This window comes from Leucoraja erinacea, chromosome 1 (genome assembly GCF_028641065.1).
Source record: "Leucoraja erinacea ecotype New England chromosome 1, Leri_hhj_1, whole genome shotgun sequence".
Taxonomy (NCBI): Eukaryota; Metazoa; Chordata; class Chondrichthyes; order Rajiformes; family Rajidae; genus Leucoraja; species Leucoraja erinaceus.
In genome coordinates, this window is record NC_073377.1 from 47,780,580 (window position 1) to 47,800,232 (window position 19,653).

Here is a 19,653-nt window from a genome sequence, read left to right on the forward strand (position 1 = left end):
AAACAAGGTGTTTCTCCAACTATTTTACGAGTGTTCAGAATTGTAAGACTTGCCAGATTGTTGAGGCTGGTCCGGTCATTAAAAGGAATTCGAAAGCTGCTCTTTACTCTAGTAATATCCATCCCAGCCCTTTTTAACATAGGACTGCTGCTGGGTCTCGTAATGTTTATTTATTCAATATTGGGAATGAGTTTGTTCCGCGATCTACCCAGAGAATCACCAATAAATGACATGGTCAATTTTGAAACGTTTGGAAACAGTATGATGCTTCTGTTTAGACTGACAACTGCTGCCGCGTGGAATGAGATTCTTCACGTGATGATTAATTCCCAGGTACAACGTCAGTTTGTATCGATCACCTTCATGACATCCTATATTGTTGTTGCGAATATCGTGATCATCAACATGTACGTTGCTGTTATCTTGGAAAACTTTCACGAAGCCCAAGAGCAAGAACTTGCTGGAGTTACTGATGAAGATGTTGACATGTTTTATGAGATCTGGAGTAATTATGACGTGAAGGCTTCGCAATTCATCACCTACGACCAGTTATCCGATTTTCTCAATGAGCTGAAGTCTCCTTTACGAATACCAAAGCCCAATGCGGTGAAACTTGCAGCGCTCAATCTACCACTGACCGACGGCAATAAATTACATTGCTTGGACGTCCTCGAAGCCCTCAGTGCTGTCATCGTTGGAAGGGTAACTCAGTCGGACCCCTTGAAAAAGCTGAGCGGCGATATATTTAAAATGTCAACGAAAATATTCCCCATTCGTAACACCATGGAAACAATCACAACCACGCTGATGATACGAAAAGAGTTCAAGGCCGCCTTGACGATACAAAAAGCATTTCGGAAGTGGCAGCGGCGTCATTACCATAGACCAGCTAAAATAAAACGTGATAAATCTCACAGCTCCTTAAGAAGATCGGTACAGAGTCGACAATCCAGCAGACCTAACTCACCTTTAACATGATCTTCAAATGATGTCAGTAGAAACATTGACAGTTATAAACTGAAATCATTTATTTTATATGGGTGCCTTTGGTGAATAAGGCAAAACCTTTGAAAGGGGTACAGTATATGTATTGCCGCTACACTTGTTAATCCAATGTGCTTTCATTCCATTTATGGAATTCTTAAGCATTAATTTGACTTCATACCCCACACATTGCATTTACTTGGGGAACGTCGCCTCTGACAACTGAACTCGATAATCAAATGATGTTGAAGAAGGTGCAATATCAAGAAAATTAATCAATTGTCATTCGCTGAATGCATCAAGGAGATATTAACAGACTGATTTCTAAATATGGTTAGCCTCAATGGATGCTAACACCATTACCAAAATGTATGAAACGAATATAATACCACAATATGCCTGGTATGGCGTATTCAAGTGTGCTGGTAGTTTAGGAATGTCATTTATCCCTCTGCATGTCAATGTAATATTAATTTGGTGAATGTTCATGGTACTCGTATGAGACTGATTATATAATCCAAAATAATCTTTGCATAACACGATCCCTTCAACTTTGTCAATGATGATGTAGTTCTATTGACATATATCTCCTGTTCAGTTTTCCCACAATCCGATGTTATTTGATAACTCATAGATGAATTTAATTTACGTCCCAAGTTTATCTTTTAGTGATCTTTTTTTTTTTAATGTTACATCAGATTTGTGTAACAATACATGTTTTAGAGATGTTCAATGAATTTTACAAAGCTGGAAGTGTTTTAAATAGATTATTTTCTTTAGTAAGAAATAATTCTAGGGTGAGTACCTGAGAGAATTAACAAAAAATCCATGATTGAATCTATAGGTTCAATTTTATATATATTCTGCCATTTTGCTTGTATTAAAATGGAGGAAGATGAAGCATTGTTACTTCTTCTTCTTCCAAGAAAGAACATTTGATTAATAAAGAAAATATTGGCGATGATATTTGCATACTGGATTACTGGTCTAACTGAGCTTATCCTTTTATGGTAGAATCCTGATAATGTATGTGTTTTGAGCGTTTTCCACGATCCCACTCAATTTTCTATCAAAAAATGAACCAGTGACTTTGCCTAGATTACATCAATGGTTTGCTACTGTGTATTATCGGGATTGTGAATGCACGTTGACTGAAAGTCGAATTTTGTTCTCAATGTTTTGGATTCATTGATTTTTCCAGTGACCACACTCCATGAATCGTGCGACTGATGTAAACCATGCCCCGTGGCCTCGGTTGTACCTGACTGCGCCGAGATCTATCGTCAAATGTATCCAGGCGCGCATTTATGTTGATTACATCTGTCTTATTAATGTTAATATGCTTGCACTGGGTTGCATTTTCTCAATCTGATTCGTCTGCTAGGTGGACGCAAAGTGCGTCAAGCAGATCTCTGGAGAAAAAGGATGGGTGAAGTTTCGGGTTGGGACCCTTCTGCAGAGTACTACTAAACAATCGGTTTGCCGTTCTCCACCATCTTATTCGACCATGAATGGAACCCAATAATAGACCACTGATTCCAGTCGTGACTGGACCAGATGTCTACGAGACGCAGTCCAAGTCATCGAGTGATACAGCATGGAAACAGGCCCCTCTGCCTAACATGCCCATACCAACATGTCCCATCTACACACGTCCCACCTGCATACGTTTGGCCCTCCAAACCGGTCCTATCCAATTGTGTCCTAAACGTCACAATAGTCCCTGCCCCATCTACATCCCCTGCCAACATGTTCCATACATCCTCCACCCTTTGTGTGACAAAATTTCACCCACAGATTCCTATTAAATCTTTCCCCTTTCACCTTAAACTTATGTCCTCTGGTTCTCGATTCCCCCACTCCGGGTAAATAGAGGAAGGTACACAAAAATGCTGGAGAAACTCAGTGGGTGCAGCAGCATCTATGGAACGAAGGAAATAGGCAACGTTTCGGGCCGAAACGTTGCCTATTTCCTTCGTTCCATAGATGCTGCTGCGCCCACTGAGTTTCTCCAGCATTTTTGTGTACGTTCGATTTTCCAGCATCTGCAGTTCCTTCTTAAACACAAGAGTAGAGGAATCTGTGTGTCTATTCCATCTATTCCTCTCCTGGTTCTGTACACATCTATAAGATCACAATCTTCGGGATTAATAAGAAAGCATCTTTATCTGATGAAGCGGTAGTTAAACGCCAAAGGTTTTTTTACTGGGCATTGTCAAGCAAACTTGATATCACTAGTTATTTTGTGTTGTATTCACTAATGTAGTGTCGGTACAAATAACATTAGACTGAATATCATTTATACACTACTCAAGAACAATATCCAGGATCCTTTTTTGTCCAGAGATGTAGTCCCACCCGCTGAGTTACTTTAGAACTTAGGGTTTTTGTTCCTTTTTGTCATAATCTGTTTAGAAATTATATCCCCAATGACGTTACTATTGTAGGTTACACAGAAAAGCTGGAGAAACTCAGCGGGTGCAGCAGCATCTGCAGGAGCAAGATATGGAGCGAAGGAAATAGGCAACGTTTTCGGGCCGAAACCTTCTTCAGACTTCAGTGTAGGTCGGCCCGAAACGTTGCCGCTGATTTACTTCGCTTAGAATGCTGCTGCACCCGCTTTTGTTCTCCAGCTTTTCTGTGTAACCTTCGATTCTCCAGCATCTGCAGTTCCCTCTTTAACACGACGTTACTATTGTATTGCAATGGTCGGATTTGGAAACTAATTGAAATTCACTACTATTTTCGGTGTCGTGATCGTATCCCTTTTAGTTAATTTAGGAAGTTGACCAACGCCGGTCAAATTTAATCTATTAATTGATTGTTCATAAATATTTCATAAGTGACGGAAATTTATTTTTGTTGAACAATCGGTTCCTTTATACTTGATTTGTTGACAGTAGACATGTTAAATAGCCCGTGAAATGCAACTGATAAGCCTTTAGCCTTACTATCTATCCTCTTGCAGTATGTCCATGTATCTTACTGTTGCATTAATGAAATAAATGTAATGAAGTTCAACCCAAACTCAATGCGTGTTTCAAAAATATTCACTGAACTTAATGTACCAGTGAAGTGTCTTTGCTTTGCTCTCAACACTGCTTTGAAGTGTCATTAGTCACAATAGTTAGATATTTAAACAGACGAATTTGTTTAAAATAAAAATTGTGCTGCAGGAAGAATAAAATGATCCTCTCGATGCTAAATAATAGGATCATTGAATATTGATTTTAAATAACTGAATATATCCAAATATTTTTTTTTCCTGTGGGATGCTTCTTGATCTCAAACACAATTAAAAAATAGTGATAGTAGAGGCGGGAAAAAAATACGTAGCGCCGAATCAGTTCTGATATTGGATGTAATTGCGTGACCACGACGTATTTGTTTAACTGGTAAAAATCAATCAGAACAAATGCACTCTCCAAAGATAGACACAAAATGTTGGAGTAACTCTGCGGGACAGGTAGGATCTCTACAAAGAAGGAATGCGTGACGTTTCGGGTCGAGACCCTTCCTCAAACCCGAAACGTCGCCCATTCCTTCTATCCCGTCCAGTTCTCCAGTATTTTGTGTCTATCGTCGGGGTAAATCAGCATCTACAGTTCCTTCCTAAACAAATCCACTCTCCAAGGTACACAGACTCGAAATCCACTCTCCAGTCTGCTTTGAAGTGTCATTAGTTGATCGGTGATAATCTATTCCTAATTAGACGTGCGAAGCCTAACGTTTGTTCTCATTTCTCCTCACGCTGTTGACTGACATTAAATCACTCGAGCATTTGAGTTACTTGAATTGTTTGTGAGGAAATGCTATCAAATGAACAAATATTTCATCCCGTTATCACCCAGGATCCTGTTCTACATGATGATGTGCTCACTTGAAACATTCATTTTAATCACAGTACGTTACGATAAGAATTATTTCATGTTGATCCGTATCTATGAAAATATCGTGCCCACTAAAAACATGAAAAGAGGACACGTTCGCATTTAAATGATCATTTTCACGTGCACACTTTTTTCTTTATTAGATTATTACAAAAGTTCATGTCATTGGAGCAGAATTGGGCCATTCGCCCCATCAAATCTACTGCGCCATTCTAATACGTCCGATCTATCTTTCCCTCTCAACGCCATTCTCCTGCCTTCTCCCCATAACCCCTGACGCCTTTACAAGAAATATACTTTGCAAGACAAATACTTTGCAATAAATATAACAAAGCAGGTGGGTGAGATTGGTTTAATCAGGCATAGTGTCGGTACATGTGGCCGAAGGGCGTGTTCCTTTGCTGCACTTTTCTATGTGACAACGAGGAACTACAGATGCCGGTGTATACCAAAGAAAAACTCTAGCATTTTGTTTGTTTCTGTACTGTTCTATGTTCTATGTTCTATGTTCTATGTTCTATTCAGTGCCAGCGTTGAGCTCGCTGTCGCAAAAATAATAATTTTCCATAGCATTAATTTAACATTATTTTATTAATAATATTTTCTCTGACGCTTATTTTGTACATACGGTAAACAGGAAAGCTTAATCCTTGATTTTAGGCACATAATTTTAAATAATACCCTGGACTAAAGAAGGGTCTCGACCCAAAACGTCACCCATTCCTTCTATCCAGAGATGCAGCCTGAGTTACTCCAGCATTTTGTGTCTATCTTCGATAAAATAATAAAGCACACAATTGTTGGCATGTATTCTTAACATAGCCGTTATGTTTATATAGTCAGTAGGAAGCAAAGTAAGGCGGCCCCGACGACATAATCATTTGTTTCCTCAGGTCAGCGACGCAGAAATGTACAAGGTGCAAACATTCTGCAGACTTTAGCACGAAGAAGAAGCACGACCGATGTTATTTTTTCAGAAGGAATCATTCATTTATGCCATCCATTTAACTAGGCCTGACTTGCCAAATATTTATATTCATCAATAGGTCTGGCGATAAACCAATCGATAAATAACTTTGTTTTCTCAGCAAACTTTGGACTGTGCGTGAAAGCAAACTGGGGGGGGGGGGGGGGGTATTTTAGGGATGCAGTCACGTGGTCTATAATGTAAAAATACACATATGATGCAAATTCAGAACAGGGGAAAATATATAATTTGTTTTATAACTAGTGCTGGGATGCATATTGCTTATGTTAGGTATTTGGTTGCCGTTTTAGATTAATCCAGTCATATTAAAGTAGCGGATGTGATTCAACGTGTTAATTGGTTAAATGCAAATACCGAAATGAATCCACTTCAAATAAAAGCGTACCTGCGGAGTACCGCGAACACATGAACATCACGTTACAAACGTGGATGAGCGCATGCAATTATCGCATTCCAGATGTCACACTTTGGTTTTACACCAGAGTACACCGAGGCCGCGTTCCCATCGCCAAAATGTTTCCCAACTTTTCAACCCATCCCATCTCTCACACTTCTATCATGCTTTGAACATCTTGCTTTTCTATATGTGATCTTTTTTCTTCTTCTGCAGTGCGTTTGGATTGGCCTCCATTCACCTTCCATGAACTTGACGTCGTTCTCCGCCTCGATGCCATCCAGCCACATCTATCTCTGACTCACACATAATCTCCAGCCCCATCTCCAATTGGCACGTCTATTTCTGTGTCAATGTTTTACGTTGTAAGATTTTCCATTTCCTCTCTGTGTTTGCAAGGATGGAAGTTTGGTTATGTGTCTGATGCAACAGCGGGTGCTGATGATCATTTATGTGCGTGAGGATTTTATCAGCCAATAAAAGAAAGCATGCAATAAATAGTCTATGTTTGACGATCAAAGCCGATAACCTACCCACACATTTCAAACAATGGGGGGAGGAGTTTGTGGTCAGAAGGCATTTTCCTAATTAAGGAATTAGAGACTTGGGTTGCTCCAAAACGTGGCGACTATTGCATATGGACAGTGGATTGTTTCAACGCATGGGGTACATTATCGGGGGGTGTCTTTAAGTATGGCACGGAAATGCCAAAGGAAATGTATTTCATTGTACGTTGTAGGAATGAACTGCAGATGCTGGTTTAAACCGAAGTTAGACACAAAATGCTGGAGCAACTCAGCGGGACAGTCAGCATCTCTGGAGAGAAGGAATGGGTGGCGTTTCGGGTCGAGACCCTTCTTCAGACGTTTCATCTTACATTTCCTTATCTCTGTATCTACCTCTCCCCTGATTCAGTCCGAAGAAGGGTCTCGACCCGAAACATCACCCATTCCTTCTCCCCAGAGAAGCTGCCTGTCCCGCTGATTAACTCCAGCATTTTTGTGTCTATCTTCGATTTAAACCAACATCTGCAATTCCTCCCAACAACATTTTGTCTGCTACACTGCAAAATCTCCTCAAGATATGTCTACTTTGAAGAAGTTCAATTCCTCTCTCCGAGAGGAGATCTGCAACATCCCCTCTCGCTGCTCCCCTTCTAAGATTCCTCCTGCTCTCCGACTACCTTCTCCTAGCTAACAATGATCTGTTCCACATTATACTTGATCAGCATCCCCTTTGTCTCGTTTTCACACCTTACATTTCCTTATTGCTGTATCTCGCTCTCCCTTGATTCAGTCTGAAGAAGGGTCTCAACCCGAAACGTCACCCATTCCTCTATCCACCGATGTTGGCTCAGTTACTCCAGCAACCTGTGTCTATCTTCGTAGTTCACTGTAACTTTGACACACGTAACGATAAAAGAACCGACCATTGAGAGAGTGGTACAGCATGGAAATAGGCCCTTCGGTCCAACTTGCCCGTACCGACCAAGTTGCCGCATCTGCATTAGTCCCTCCTGTCTGCGTTTTGCCCATATCCATCTAAACCTTTCCTATCCATGTGCCCGTCCAAATGAATAGTCTTAATGACACTTTCAAGAAACATTATGTGCAGTGTCAATTAATGGACATCTTATCAGTACCTTTGAAGATTTTATTTGAGACCATAAATTGAATTTTATGATGTTTACCCCGCCTCAGCTGAAGGTCAATTTCTCGCCCTGAAGATTGCTCGTATGTGGTTTCATTCTTGACAAATTAATCCAAATACAGACCTCTGAGCTATATTGCGAAAATAAATGAAAATAGAAGGAAATACGTATTTGAGCTATCTTTTGCCGCTCTATCTTAATGACAAAACAAGGAAACCAGAGTTGGTGAGAGGGGAAATCATTTCGTACTCACGGTCAGAAAAAAAATGGACCTCAAGTCACAAATAGCGCAAGCTTTAGCTGCAGTTTCCTGTTTGAATCGTTAGGGGGCTGCATAACGTTTCGCCAAAAAGAGAATAAACAGATCGCAATTGCCATGTTGTGGAACAACAATCCAAGGTGATCAATCCAGATGCAGGAACTGGAGTTTCGAGGCGTTGAAGCTGAAAATAACTTGCATGAATTTCCATATCTAAAGGTGATTTCCCCCCCTACAGCATGATGGCATGGCCCTTCTTTTATAGGGATGTCTATTTTCAACGCTCTTGTCTGATATATACAACCGTCACCCAAACAACTGTCTACTCTAATATTAGAACCATTGCATTTCTGGCATTTATTGTAAAGACTCTATTGTAATAAGTATTTATTAAAAGATTACCACTATATCCTGCAGCTGGTGGAAAACGTCTGTTATCGCTGAGTTATTTCCAGTGAGCCTCGTACACCTATCACAGCTAAAAAGTTGCCTGTTTATCTCCGGGTTAAGGGCGATCGTGAATTACGTCGGATCATGCGTTTTATCTTTTCCTGGAGGAAGCTTTCCTACATACTTCTCTCTCCCAGCCAAAAGTGACCTCATTGAGCAACACGAAGATTCGACTTTCGATGTCACAATCTCTTAAATGAGGATACGAGACCGCCTACGGCATTTCATAGACACGCGAAGTCTGCTCCAGTAATAGACGTGTAGCTTTGCCAGTTCTGAGTACTAAATTAACTGCTTTTCTAATGCCAAGTGACAGAATGCGCGCACCGTATCGGGGTCTTTGGTTTCTACTGGGATTCTCCATGTAATTATTGATTACAACGACGTACTCCACCAAATCATGTCAGATGGCAATGTATTAATAACAAGCTCGGCACCGATTTTCCAAGCCAGCGGTTGAGCCAAAAAATCTTCTCTCTCGTGTGGTGTTTTGAGACTGGGCTTAAGGGGGTTAATTATGATAATATTTTTTCATGTAAACAAACCTCCCATCCGTGGATATGAGGGAAAATATCGATGCTGATGTATATGAATTACACAGATGCTGCCTGACCCGCTGAGTTACTCCCGCAGTTTGTGGGTTTTTTTTGTAAACCTGCATCTGCATTTCTTTATAAATTACTATATATTGTTCCGCTAGGTTTGGAACTGGGTCTTACACGTTGCAATCCATTAGTTGTAATACGTCTAGGAGGGAGGGGGAGGGGGGGGGGGGGTAGAAGCAGATATTACTGATTATATTTGCTATTGTACGCTATACACACCCCCGGAAAACAAATAGCCTACATTTTTCAATATTTGTTCCATTGTAGCTATATAATGTTTAAAATGACACGAGTAAAATAAATGTCAAGATCAGACAACATGTAGGTGAAGAATAACTGCTAGGGTAATATAGTCCATCCCACACAATCTCTCCATGAACTTAATGTAACCATGTCACCTGCAACCCCACGCGCAGATCTTAAATGTATATTTTATATTTGTGGGTTTTATTGACTGAGATTTTGGCTGGGTAGTTTAGAGAAAGGCGGTGAAATGTCACCTGATAAAGTTCCCGTCCACCTTAACTTTTTTTTTGATTACTTCCTCCTCCCCCATCCTGCCAAGCACATTACCATGCCATCAGAAGACCGCCCACCAAACAGATCAGCCAAGACCCCTTTCAGCCAAAATATTTAAGAGTGGCTGCATTCACAGTTTGACGTTCATTCAACTCTGCGATCAGACTTGACTGGTGTTCTCAGATCAGTACTTCTCTGCGGCGAAACTGAGTGCAACAATGTTAAGGATGTTAAATAACAGAGTTGCGTCTCACATTTGTTCACTTTTTATCTTCCTCACCATTGGAAACGAGCGAGTGCAAGGTAAGTTAGACAGAGATTGGGGAAGAACTGCTGTTGTTAGTATTGTAAATACGGCTCTTAGTTTCAACTTTACTTGCTCCTCGTGTATTTTTTTTTACTCGGAAGAGATCCTGAAAAGCCCAACGCTGATCCCTACAACAATAAAGCGTGCTTATCGTTTCTTTCTAGTTAAAGACTGGCGGATTTAAATGCGTTGTGGCAAGTTACCTTTCGAACACGTGTTTCTGTACTTTATTCCTATTTACCGGAACACCGTGGCATTAGGTGCAGCCAGCATTACCTGTGTGAATATTCCATCGACCCTGTTAGATAAAGAAGTCATGAAATGAGTATGGACCCTTGGACTCAACGTAGTGTAGGTCTTTATTCAATTGGTAAATTCTAAGGAGGTGTAACACAGGCAAAACGCCCATTGATCTGGCATATCAGCCGACGCGTAAACTTCCGACGGAGGTGAGTTGTATCGCTGTAACGCAAGATTTAGAAATTAAACTGTTACTTTGGCCCAGTGGAAATTATTGCCATGCGTCTTTTATAATAAGGGCAGATTTATGTTGCTAACAAAATAGCCATAGCGTACCAAGCACACTAAACATATATATATATATATATATATATATATACATATATATACGCGAAAGAGATTTATATCAGGCGCTATCAACTGCGACTAGACTCTCCAGAAGGGGCAGCAGAGTTCAGACATTTTTTAGAGTACAGGAATACAGCAAATGTTTCTATTCCTGAGTGACTTTGTGGATAGAAAAATCACGAGATCTTGATTAACCGATAACTGTCGCTGTGGTTTGCGATGTGGTTTGCATAGATGCTGTCAAGTTGTTAAACACCGAGGGTTTATTTTCTCGTCTAAATGAGGAATAACTCGCCAGAGCATTTCTTGTCGCTTCGGTTCTTTTTGGCTCCGCCGTATCGGTGAGCTCGAGTAGGCAGTGCTTCTCTTTCAACTCACGCGAATGCAGTCAGTCCTCTGCTGGTGTTGCTTTGGAGCCAGATAACTTTACGAACACGACATTCAAACAAAACAAAAAAAATCCCGAGGCTACTGGTGGGAAATATCGACCACTTCAACCTTTGTGCTTCACACAGTCTGATGCACACAAACACACACACACACACGCGCGAAGTAAACATTCTTGTAACGTCAGTATAAGGTGCACGTGTTGCGGATGGATCGGTGCAACTGACATTGATATGACTGTGTGCGTTGCAGCTGGGAACTGCTGGCTACAGCAAGCCAAGAATGGCAAATGCCAGGTCCTCTATATGACAGGAGTCAACCGGGAGGAGTGCTGCAAAAGTGGAAGACTGGGTACTGCGTGGACTGAGGACGACGTCCCATCCAGCACACTTTTCCGATGGATCATCTTTAATGGTGGAGCCCCTAGCTGCACGCCTTGTAAAGGTACACCTTTGTTAGTCTCCGTCAATTCCAAACTATTGCTTCAATATGTTGTAAAATCGGATTTTTTTGAGCAGCATGCATCATATTTGACATGTACTTGCTAAGCTGTTCTGATACACGCTTCCTATGACATACATTCCTCGGCGATTGCGATTCGTCAAAGGCCAAAATGCACAAATAGCTTTGGGTAGACAAGTGTAAATGTTACGGTTCTGCGGAGATATTAAGATGGCGACTTTATATCTTATATAAGATGCTGCTTTATAAAATCTTAAACATCAGAAAAAGAACATTAAAACATATTTTTCATTTCGTGATTGTGCGATTAGTTTATATCGCAATTAACCTGTACCCAATTTCAAAAATGCTTCATTGCTGCACTGAAATCCAGCCAACTGCATCTGTATCCGTTTCCTTTCTAGAAACTTGCGATAACGTCGATTGCGGGCCCGGTAAAAGGTGCAAGATGAACAAAAAGAACAAACCTCGATGTGTATGCGCCCCCGACTGCTCTAACGTCACATGGAAAGGCTCGGTGTGTGGGACTGACTGGAAAACCTACAAAGACGAGTGCGTCCTTCTGAAGGCGAGATGCAAGGGACATCCCGAACTGGACGTCCAGTACCAAGGCAAATGCAGAAGTACGTGTGCAATAGGAATGCGCTCAATAGTAACAACTTTCAGGAAGAAGGGAGACGGGAGTTCACTCAACAATAACAATTTGCTGAACTCTAATGCCGGGTCCTCTAGTGAACCAATTTTTCATACATACCTGTATTTAAGTATGTATGTGATTCATTTGTCCGGATAGGGGCAGAGGTAGTTACCGGGATTTCTTTATTGTTCCGAGTTCTTGTCTAGTACATATCTATTACATATTTAGGATCGATGTGTATTTGCTGGAGGCACGTTTTGACCCTTAAGCCCCCAGCGGATTGCAAACGATTATTTTTAACAGATGCACATTTCACATTTTTTTAGTGTTTCCTTTCTCTTTCAGAAACCTGCCGGGATATCGTATGCCCAGGCAGCTCGGTGTGTGTGGTAGACCAGACAAACAACGCTTACTGTGTGATGTGTAACTCGAGGATTTGCCCTGAACCTTCAAGTCCCGAGCAGTATCTTTGCGGAAACGATGGGATCACGTACGCCAGCGCCTGCCACATCAGACGGGCCACCTGCTTGATGGGAAGATCCATTGGCGTGGCATACGAAGGGAAATGTATAAGTATGTACTCAAGACTTCGGGAAATGCAGACCACGTAAATTCACATAGGCTCAAGGCATTTAGTCTTCTTTCTGTCTTTATAATTAGTGTGCTCTGGGCCAAGCGTCAAAATGAAAGGTAGCAGGTATTGGCTATTCAAGTGTTCCTATAAAACACAACAGGCCACCAACATAGCATAAAGGTCATCCTAACTAATCAGATTATCTTTTCAACTTAAAAAATGAATCCATCAATAACGTGGCGATTTTGCTTTTTATGTGTTAGCTTTTTTTAAAAACTAAATCCAAAATTGCAGTTGCATGAAATCCAAAGATTCTCAACTTTTAATTTCCCACCCTGAAGATTAGTTTTTGAAATATAATTTGACATGGAGGGACATTCCTCATACTATGGCCTTTGTAAAATAGCAAGAGCATTTTGAGGATCTAAACCATTCTAAATGAGGTTTCAAGTCCAAACGTGCCATTAAACGTTTATGACAAGTATTTCAACCTTATCCCAAATGGTCATTACCCAGCTATAACAGTGAAAATGCTATATCAATGTTGACAATGGGTTTTCGTTTGCTCAAATGAATTATTACTTCAAGTGACATGAGTAAATGAGCAAGTTTTTAGATAGTAAGGGAATCGAGGGGCATTGAGTTAGTGCAGTAATGTGGTGCTGACATAAATGATTAGCCATGGATTTATTGTTTGATGAAGGAGATACGAGGAGTGGAGTGGCCTTATTCCTTCAGAAATATTGCAGACTGGAGGGCATAGCTTCAAAGTGAGAGGGAGAAAATTTAAGAGAGTTGTGTGGGGCAAGTTTTTTTACACAGAGACCGATGGATCCCTGGAACATGTTACCAGGGGTGGTGTTTAAAAAGCTTTTAGAAAGGTACATAAAAATGCAGGGAATGGAGGGATATGCATCATGTGCAGGCAAACGAGATGAGTTTATCATCGCATTAGGTTCAGCACATACATCATGGGATTATCTTCATAAGAATTGGATTATGAAAAGTTAATGTGTCATTAATGCTTAATTTAGCAAGCCATTTGTGATAGAGATTCAAGAAACTGGATTCTTGAATAAAATCAAAGTTCTGAAGGAACTAAACGGGTCAGGCAGCATCCGTGGGAACAAGTTGTCTGACCTCTTGAGTTCCTCCATTTGTTCTTTTTATTCAAGCAATTTTTGGTGTGTTCAATAATTTTTGTGGAACAAAGCTGCTTTTTAAAGTATATAGGTTCAAAGAGGCTATATACGATATCTTCGGTGTGTTGTACTAATCGGAATAAACTATTGCAGGCGAAGCATAATAACCACCCATCCTGTGTAACGTTCGAGGACAAGGAGATTAACTTTGAGTCAGATATTCTGATGGATGGTGATTGTGAATATTGAATTGCAGCTTGCAAACGTATCAGGTGCATATATAAATATGCATTGAACACCTTTAATTTGTCAGGCAGATGAATTGAACTTCTAGTGTGAGGAACTTATTGAAGGCTAATAGGACAATTCTTAGTGAAGATAATAATTTGTTCTTACAAACCTGTTTTCTTTCTCTTATCGTTTTAGAAGCAAAATCCTGTGAAGACATAGAATGTGGCTCTGGAAAAAAGTGTTTATGGGACAGGCGGCTCAGCAGGGGTCGATGCGCAGTTTGCAATATGTGTCAGGGTGGACGTTCGGATGAGCCGGTGTGTGCAACTGATAACACCACCTACCCCAATGAATGTGCAATGAAAAGTTCAGCCTGTTCCTCTGGCACCCTGCTGGAGATTAAACACACAGGATCATGCAATTGTAAGTAACATTTAGCCCACAAATACGACTCGTTGTTTCCTCCATAGTTCGCTCAAATGGTTTTCATTCACCAGCCAATGCTCAAGCTCTGTGATGACAAGGACCTATCAAATGCAATCTTGCCACCTATAATCTATGAATTAGTTCAGTTTAGTTCAGTTTAGTTTATTGTCATGTGTACCGAAGTACAGTGAAAAGCTTTTGTTGCGTGCCAACCAGTCAGTGGAAAGACAGTATGCATGTTTCCCATGTCATTTAAAGGAACAGTGGAGGGAGACTTGCTTTGTTTTGTGGGCGAGGGGGTTAAAAAGGAGTCAAATGATAATTGCATTCTTTACACTCATAGTTAAGAGTATATCACTTACTGATAACCAGAAGAAATTACCCATCTCTCCAAAAAGGCAACAAAAAAATAGCAGATTGGAGAATTAAACACCTGGACTTATGAGGTGCATGACTACAGCATTTCAAGCACTAATGTTCCTTCATGGAGCAGATAAAGGATTCTGGCCAAATAAAACTTTTTTTCCTATAATAACTTTTGGTCACCTTTACCCATGTCCCTCCCACCTCACTCACACATGTCAAATGATCGCAGTTTTGCAGTAGTGAAGCACACCTGTAGAAATATTCTATAATATAATAATTGTTAACTTTTATTATCTGAGCACTATTGGCATGATTCCCAGAGGGAGGAAACTTTATTCAACACCCATTGATATTGGTATGTCAGTGGATCACATAATATTCCATACGAGATAACCTCATATAATATTAGGACATAATTATACAAATATGCACGAAGAATTGTTCTGTTTCTGCTTCAATTCTGAATAACTGTTCATGTTATTACCTGGACAACGATGCAATGGGTCCTTCCTGTTCACGTTCAGTGCAAGAAGATGCCGTGAAAGAATAAAATGCCACACTAGTGATAGATTTGGTCATCGATTCCAGTTGAACCCGATGCCTTCCTGTCAGTAACGATCTTCCAAAGCTTCACTGCTGTTGTTTTGGATTTTTAAAGTTATTCACAGAGCTCTTAGGTAGCAGTGGCGAATGCAATGGATGGAAACAGCGTAACGGTTAGACTACAAGAACGCTGCCATAAAGCGTGACCATTGAATCTTCACATCCCGCGTCAGTAATGCTGTTATTAAAACATTACTTCATTATTGCAAATGTCACAAATCTCATTCTTATGCCTCATAACAAACAAAACACCTTTGTGGCGGTAAGAAAGATTTGGATACATTCACGGAGATTCTGCGCTGTTGTGATCCTTATTTATACAACAGCTTCCGTATATTCTCCCATAGCCATAACTGAAGAAGACGATGATGAAGAAGACGAACAAGAAAATAACACCTTTCCTAAATCTGCATTTCCGATTTGGTAATTTTCTCACCTATTGGAAGAGGAAGGAGTCGGTGTACTTATTTGTAAATAAGTGTATGCTTATTTATTTTGAAGAAGTATACATAGTTGAGTTTAGTAGATTTTTATTTATACTGTCATGTTTATAATTTATACATAAAATAGGTCAACCTGATTTGGAAATATATTCGTCAAGAGAACAGTGTTATCGTTAATTTATTGTGACGTATGATGCTTGTAAAGTATACTTTCCCTGCAGATTGTAAATTGCATTTTGATGGCTGTAAATGTAGCTGGTCATTTTCCTTTTGTACTACAGATTTTGGTTATAATATCTGCATGTTTTACTTTTTATATTTATTTATTGGAATATGTTACACATTTATGTAAATAAAGCTTCAGATATTGTTTACAGCGTGCCATGTAACTGATCAAATGTGCTGTGTCTGGAACTTGCCGTCAATGGGAGATTTTCTGCAGCTGTAAGGTGACAGGGTCATTTTATGGCTCTGCGATCAGATTGACTTTTTCTGGTTTGTTGCTGCAAAGGTTTTGACAAATGCAAACAGTTCAGGTTTTTCATTTTGCTTAAAAATTATGTTGCAGATACAATTTTATATTTTCGAACATGACAGATTTAAATTCATCCAAATATATAGTTTTGTACTTTTTCTATCATGTAAATGTGCATTGTAAATAAAAAAGTAATAACATGGATCTGTAAATACAATACAATTAAACAATAAAATGTCATAAGAATTTTCATGTTGTCATTTCCCTATGTTAATCCCCAGCCTCCCCACTAGAAGTAAAGGCCTCATATGAAATTGAACAATGTTGGTGTTTTTTATTTTGTACCAATTTATATGAAGAAAGACTGGATAGACTCGGCTTGTACTCGCTAGAATTTAGAAGATTGAGGGGGGTTCTTATAGAAACGTACAAAATTCTTAAGGGGTTGGACAGGCTAGATGCAGGAAGATTGTTCCCGATGTTGGGGAAGTCCAGAACAAGGGGTCACAGTTTAAGGATAAGGGGGAAATCTTTTAGAACCGAGATGAGGAAAACATTTTTCATACAGAGAGTGGTGAATCTCTGGAATTCTCTGCCACAGAAGGTAGTTGAGGCCAGTTCATTGGCTATATTTAAGAGGGAGCTAGATGTGGCCCTTGTGGCTAAAGGGATCAGGGGTTATGGAGAGAAGGCAGGTACGGGATACTGAGTTGGATGATCAGCCATGATCATATTGAATGGCGGTGCAGTCTCGAAGGGCCGAATGGCCTACTCCTGCACCTATTTTTATGTTTCTATGTTTCTGTGTTTCTATATGTTATGTGATATCTCACACATAAAATATAGGTAAGATACTGCAGCATATCCCACTATCTGAAATCTGGAGCTCTTATTTTTAAATGTATTTTAGACATCTTAATAACTTTAGGATTTTGCAATGTTTAATTTGTTTTTTCAAAGACAATTGCCCCACAGCATGCAGGTAGAAGATACATATTTTACATGTGTGACTGGGTCACATGGTTTTGGACAGAGCAAATTTGCAATTGGTGACTCTTTCTTACAATATATGTTCATACTGCTGAAATACACATAACTATAGTTCCATCATATTAATAATAAATTCTTAACAAAGAATCCCCCAAAAAACAAAGGTACCAAATGAAATATTGTGGTACAACTTGCATGTGGAGAATTTAATAGTTGATTAGAATAATTGAATAGTCATGTACAAATACGTCAGGATGTTTTACAGTAATCAAAATATACGGTAAATATATTGATTTATTCTGTAACTTCCTTTAGTTCTCTATAAATAAAACTGACAGTGTTACATACATTTACATAAAATACGTAGTCTTAAAACAGGGCATTTAATCTTCTTGCCTATGGCATGAACTGCCTAAAGTTGTAGGTCAACCTGTTCTATTTGATCTTGTTTGTGCACATCGGGTTGGTTGCATCAGTCGAAACAGGGTGGGCCACGTGAAGGTTACAATCTTCCACCCAAGGGCATTTAATGCAATTAGCCAATACCAATGTATACATAGCTGGGGTATTAGTCTTTTGTCAGATGCATGAAATAAATGAACTTCATAATTAAGAACTAAATAAAGGGATATGATTGTCAAATAAACAGAGGACATCAGAGGGGAAAGAAAATGTGAAAACAGCAATTTATAAATACTTTACAAGATAGTTTTGGCTTAATACCAGAAATCGTTGAGGTAAGTCTCGTTGAAATGTGTGGCAGAATATCCTAGCCAATAATTAACAATGAGCGCATGTCCAACATCAGGAGATTGAAAATGAATATGATTCCACATTCCAAAATTTGCAAAATGTATGTAGAAAACATATTCATTGTAAAAAAGCACTTTACTTTAAAAAAAAAAACACCTTGTAGGAGCTTTATCAAACTCTAATGAGACTCTCTATAAGGTGCTGGTCAGGCCACATTTGGAATATTGTGAGAAATTTTTAGGCACCATATCTGAGAAAGGATGTGCTGGCTCTGGAGAGGGTCCAGTGGAGGTTTACACGAATGAACCCAGGAATGAGTAGGTTAACAAATGATGAGTCTTTGACGGTACTGGGCCTGTACTCGCTGGGGAGTTTAGAAGAATGAGGGGGGACCTAATTGAAACGTACAGAATGGTGAAAGGCTTGGATAGAGTGGATGTGGGGAGGATGTTTCCACTAGTGGGAGAGTCTAGGACTAGGGATCATAGCGTCAGAATTAAAGGACATTATTTTAGGAAGGAGATGAGGAGGAATCTATTTAATCAGAGGGTGGTGAATCTGGAATTCTTTGCTGCAGAAGGCTGTGGTGGCCAAATCAGTGGATATATTTAAGGCAGAGATTGATAGATTCTTGATTAGTATGGGTGCCAGAGATTATGGGGAGAAGACAGGAGAATGGAGTTAGGAGGGAGAAATAGGTCAAACATGATTGAATGGTGGAGTAGACTCGGGCTTTATGGCCTAATTCTGCTCATATCACATGATCTTTTGATGATCTAATGCCCCCATTAAGATTAATGGTGATGATAAGGTTTGAGGACAGGTAGGTTTTAACATTTTAAAAGACAATGCAAATACCAAAGTTAAGTGATATGAAATCGCGGTACTGGTGGAACGATTAGAATTGATGATGTGCAAGGAGAGAGAATTGAGGAGTGCAGGGTCGGAGGAGATCATAAATGTATATTATGTTACAAAGGTGCAGCCATGTGGAGGAAGTAGGATTGAACCGGAGGAGATCTGTTTCCTTATACACATGTGCTGTCCAGCATGCATGCTGTGTATTTCGTCTTGGTCAAGTTTATTGTCTTATGTATAACTACGGTGAGGTACAGGTACAATAAAAATCTTGTTTTGTAGCAGCGTCATACGTACATAGACAATGCACAAAACAGAAATATACATCAATCAAACATGCAGTGAAAAAGAAAACGAGTGTGCAAAAAACAGGACAGTGAAAAAATAGAACTAGAAAATAAGTCCATGATAGTGCATGAGATAGCCGCTAGTATTCTGTGACTGAGGTGGGACTAGGTTAGTGCAGATCGGTTCAGATCGGTGTAGGAAAGTATCTGTTCCTGAACCAGGTGGTGCGGGACTTGAGACTTCTGACCATCCTAGCTGATGGTAGCAACGAGAAAAGGCATGGCTCAGATGATGGAGATTCTTACTAATAGATGCAGCCGTTTTGAAGCATCTCTTATAGATGGTTTCAATGGTGGGTGGGTTGTGCCTGTGATGGGCTGGGC

At 39.9% G+C, this 19,653-nt stretch overlaps 1 protein-coding gene across 1 annotated transcript; it reads left to right on the forward strand.

The window, feature by feature from the left end:
- The first annotated feature begins 9,839 nt into the window (after positions 1–9,839).
- fsta (follistatin a) lies at positions 9,840–16,703 on the forward strand. Its single transcript, XM_055634046.1, has 6 exons — positions 9,840–10,043; positions 11,275–11,466; positions 11,889–12,107; positions 12,467–12,694; positions 14,264–14,491; positions 15,811–16,703. The coding sequence occupies exons 1-6, from the start codon at positions 9,959–9,961 to the stop codon at positions 15,888–15,890; spliced, it is 1,032 nt and encodes a 343-aa protein (XP_055490021.1). The 5' UTR covers positions 9,840–9,958; the 3' UTR covers positions 15,891–16,703.
- The last annotated feature ends 2,950 nt before the right edge of the window (positions 16,704–19,653 follow it).

Coding starts and splice junctions, on each gene's coding strand:
- fsta (XM_055634046.1), top strand. CDS start 9,959: ATGTTAAGGATGTTAAATAACAGAGTTGCGTCTCACATTTGTTCACTT. Junction 12,695..14,263: donor ATACGAAGGGAAATGTATAA/GTATGTACTCAA, acceptor TTATCGTTTTAG/AAGCAAAATCCTGTGAAGAC. Junction 14,492..15,810: donor ACACACAGGATCATGCAATT/GTAAGTAACATT, acceptor ATTCTCCCATAG/CCATAACTGAAGAAGACGAT.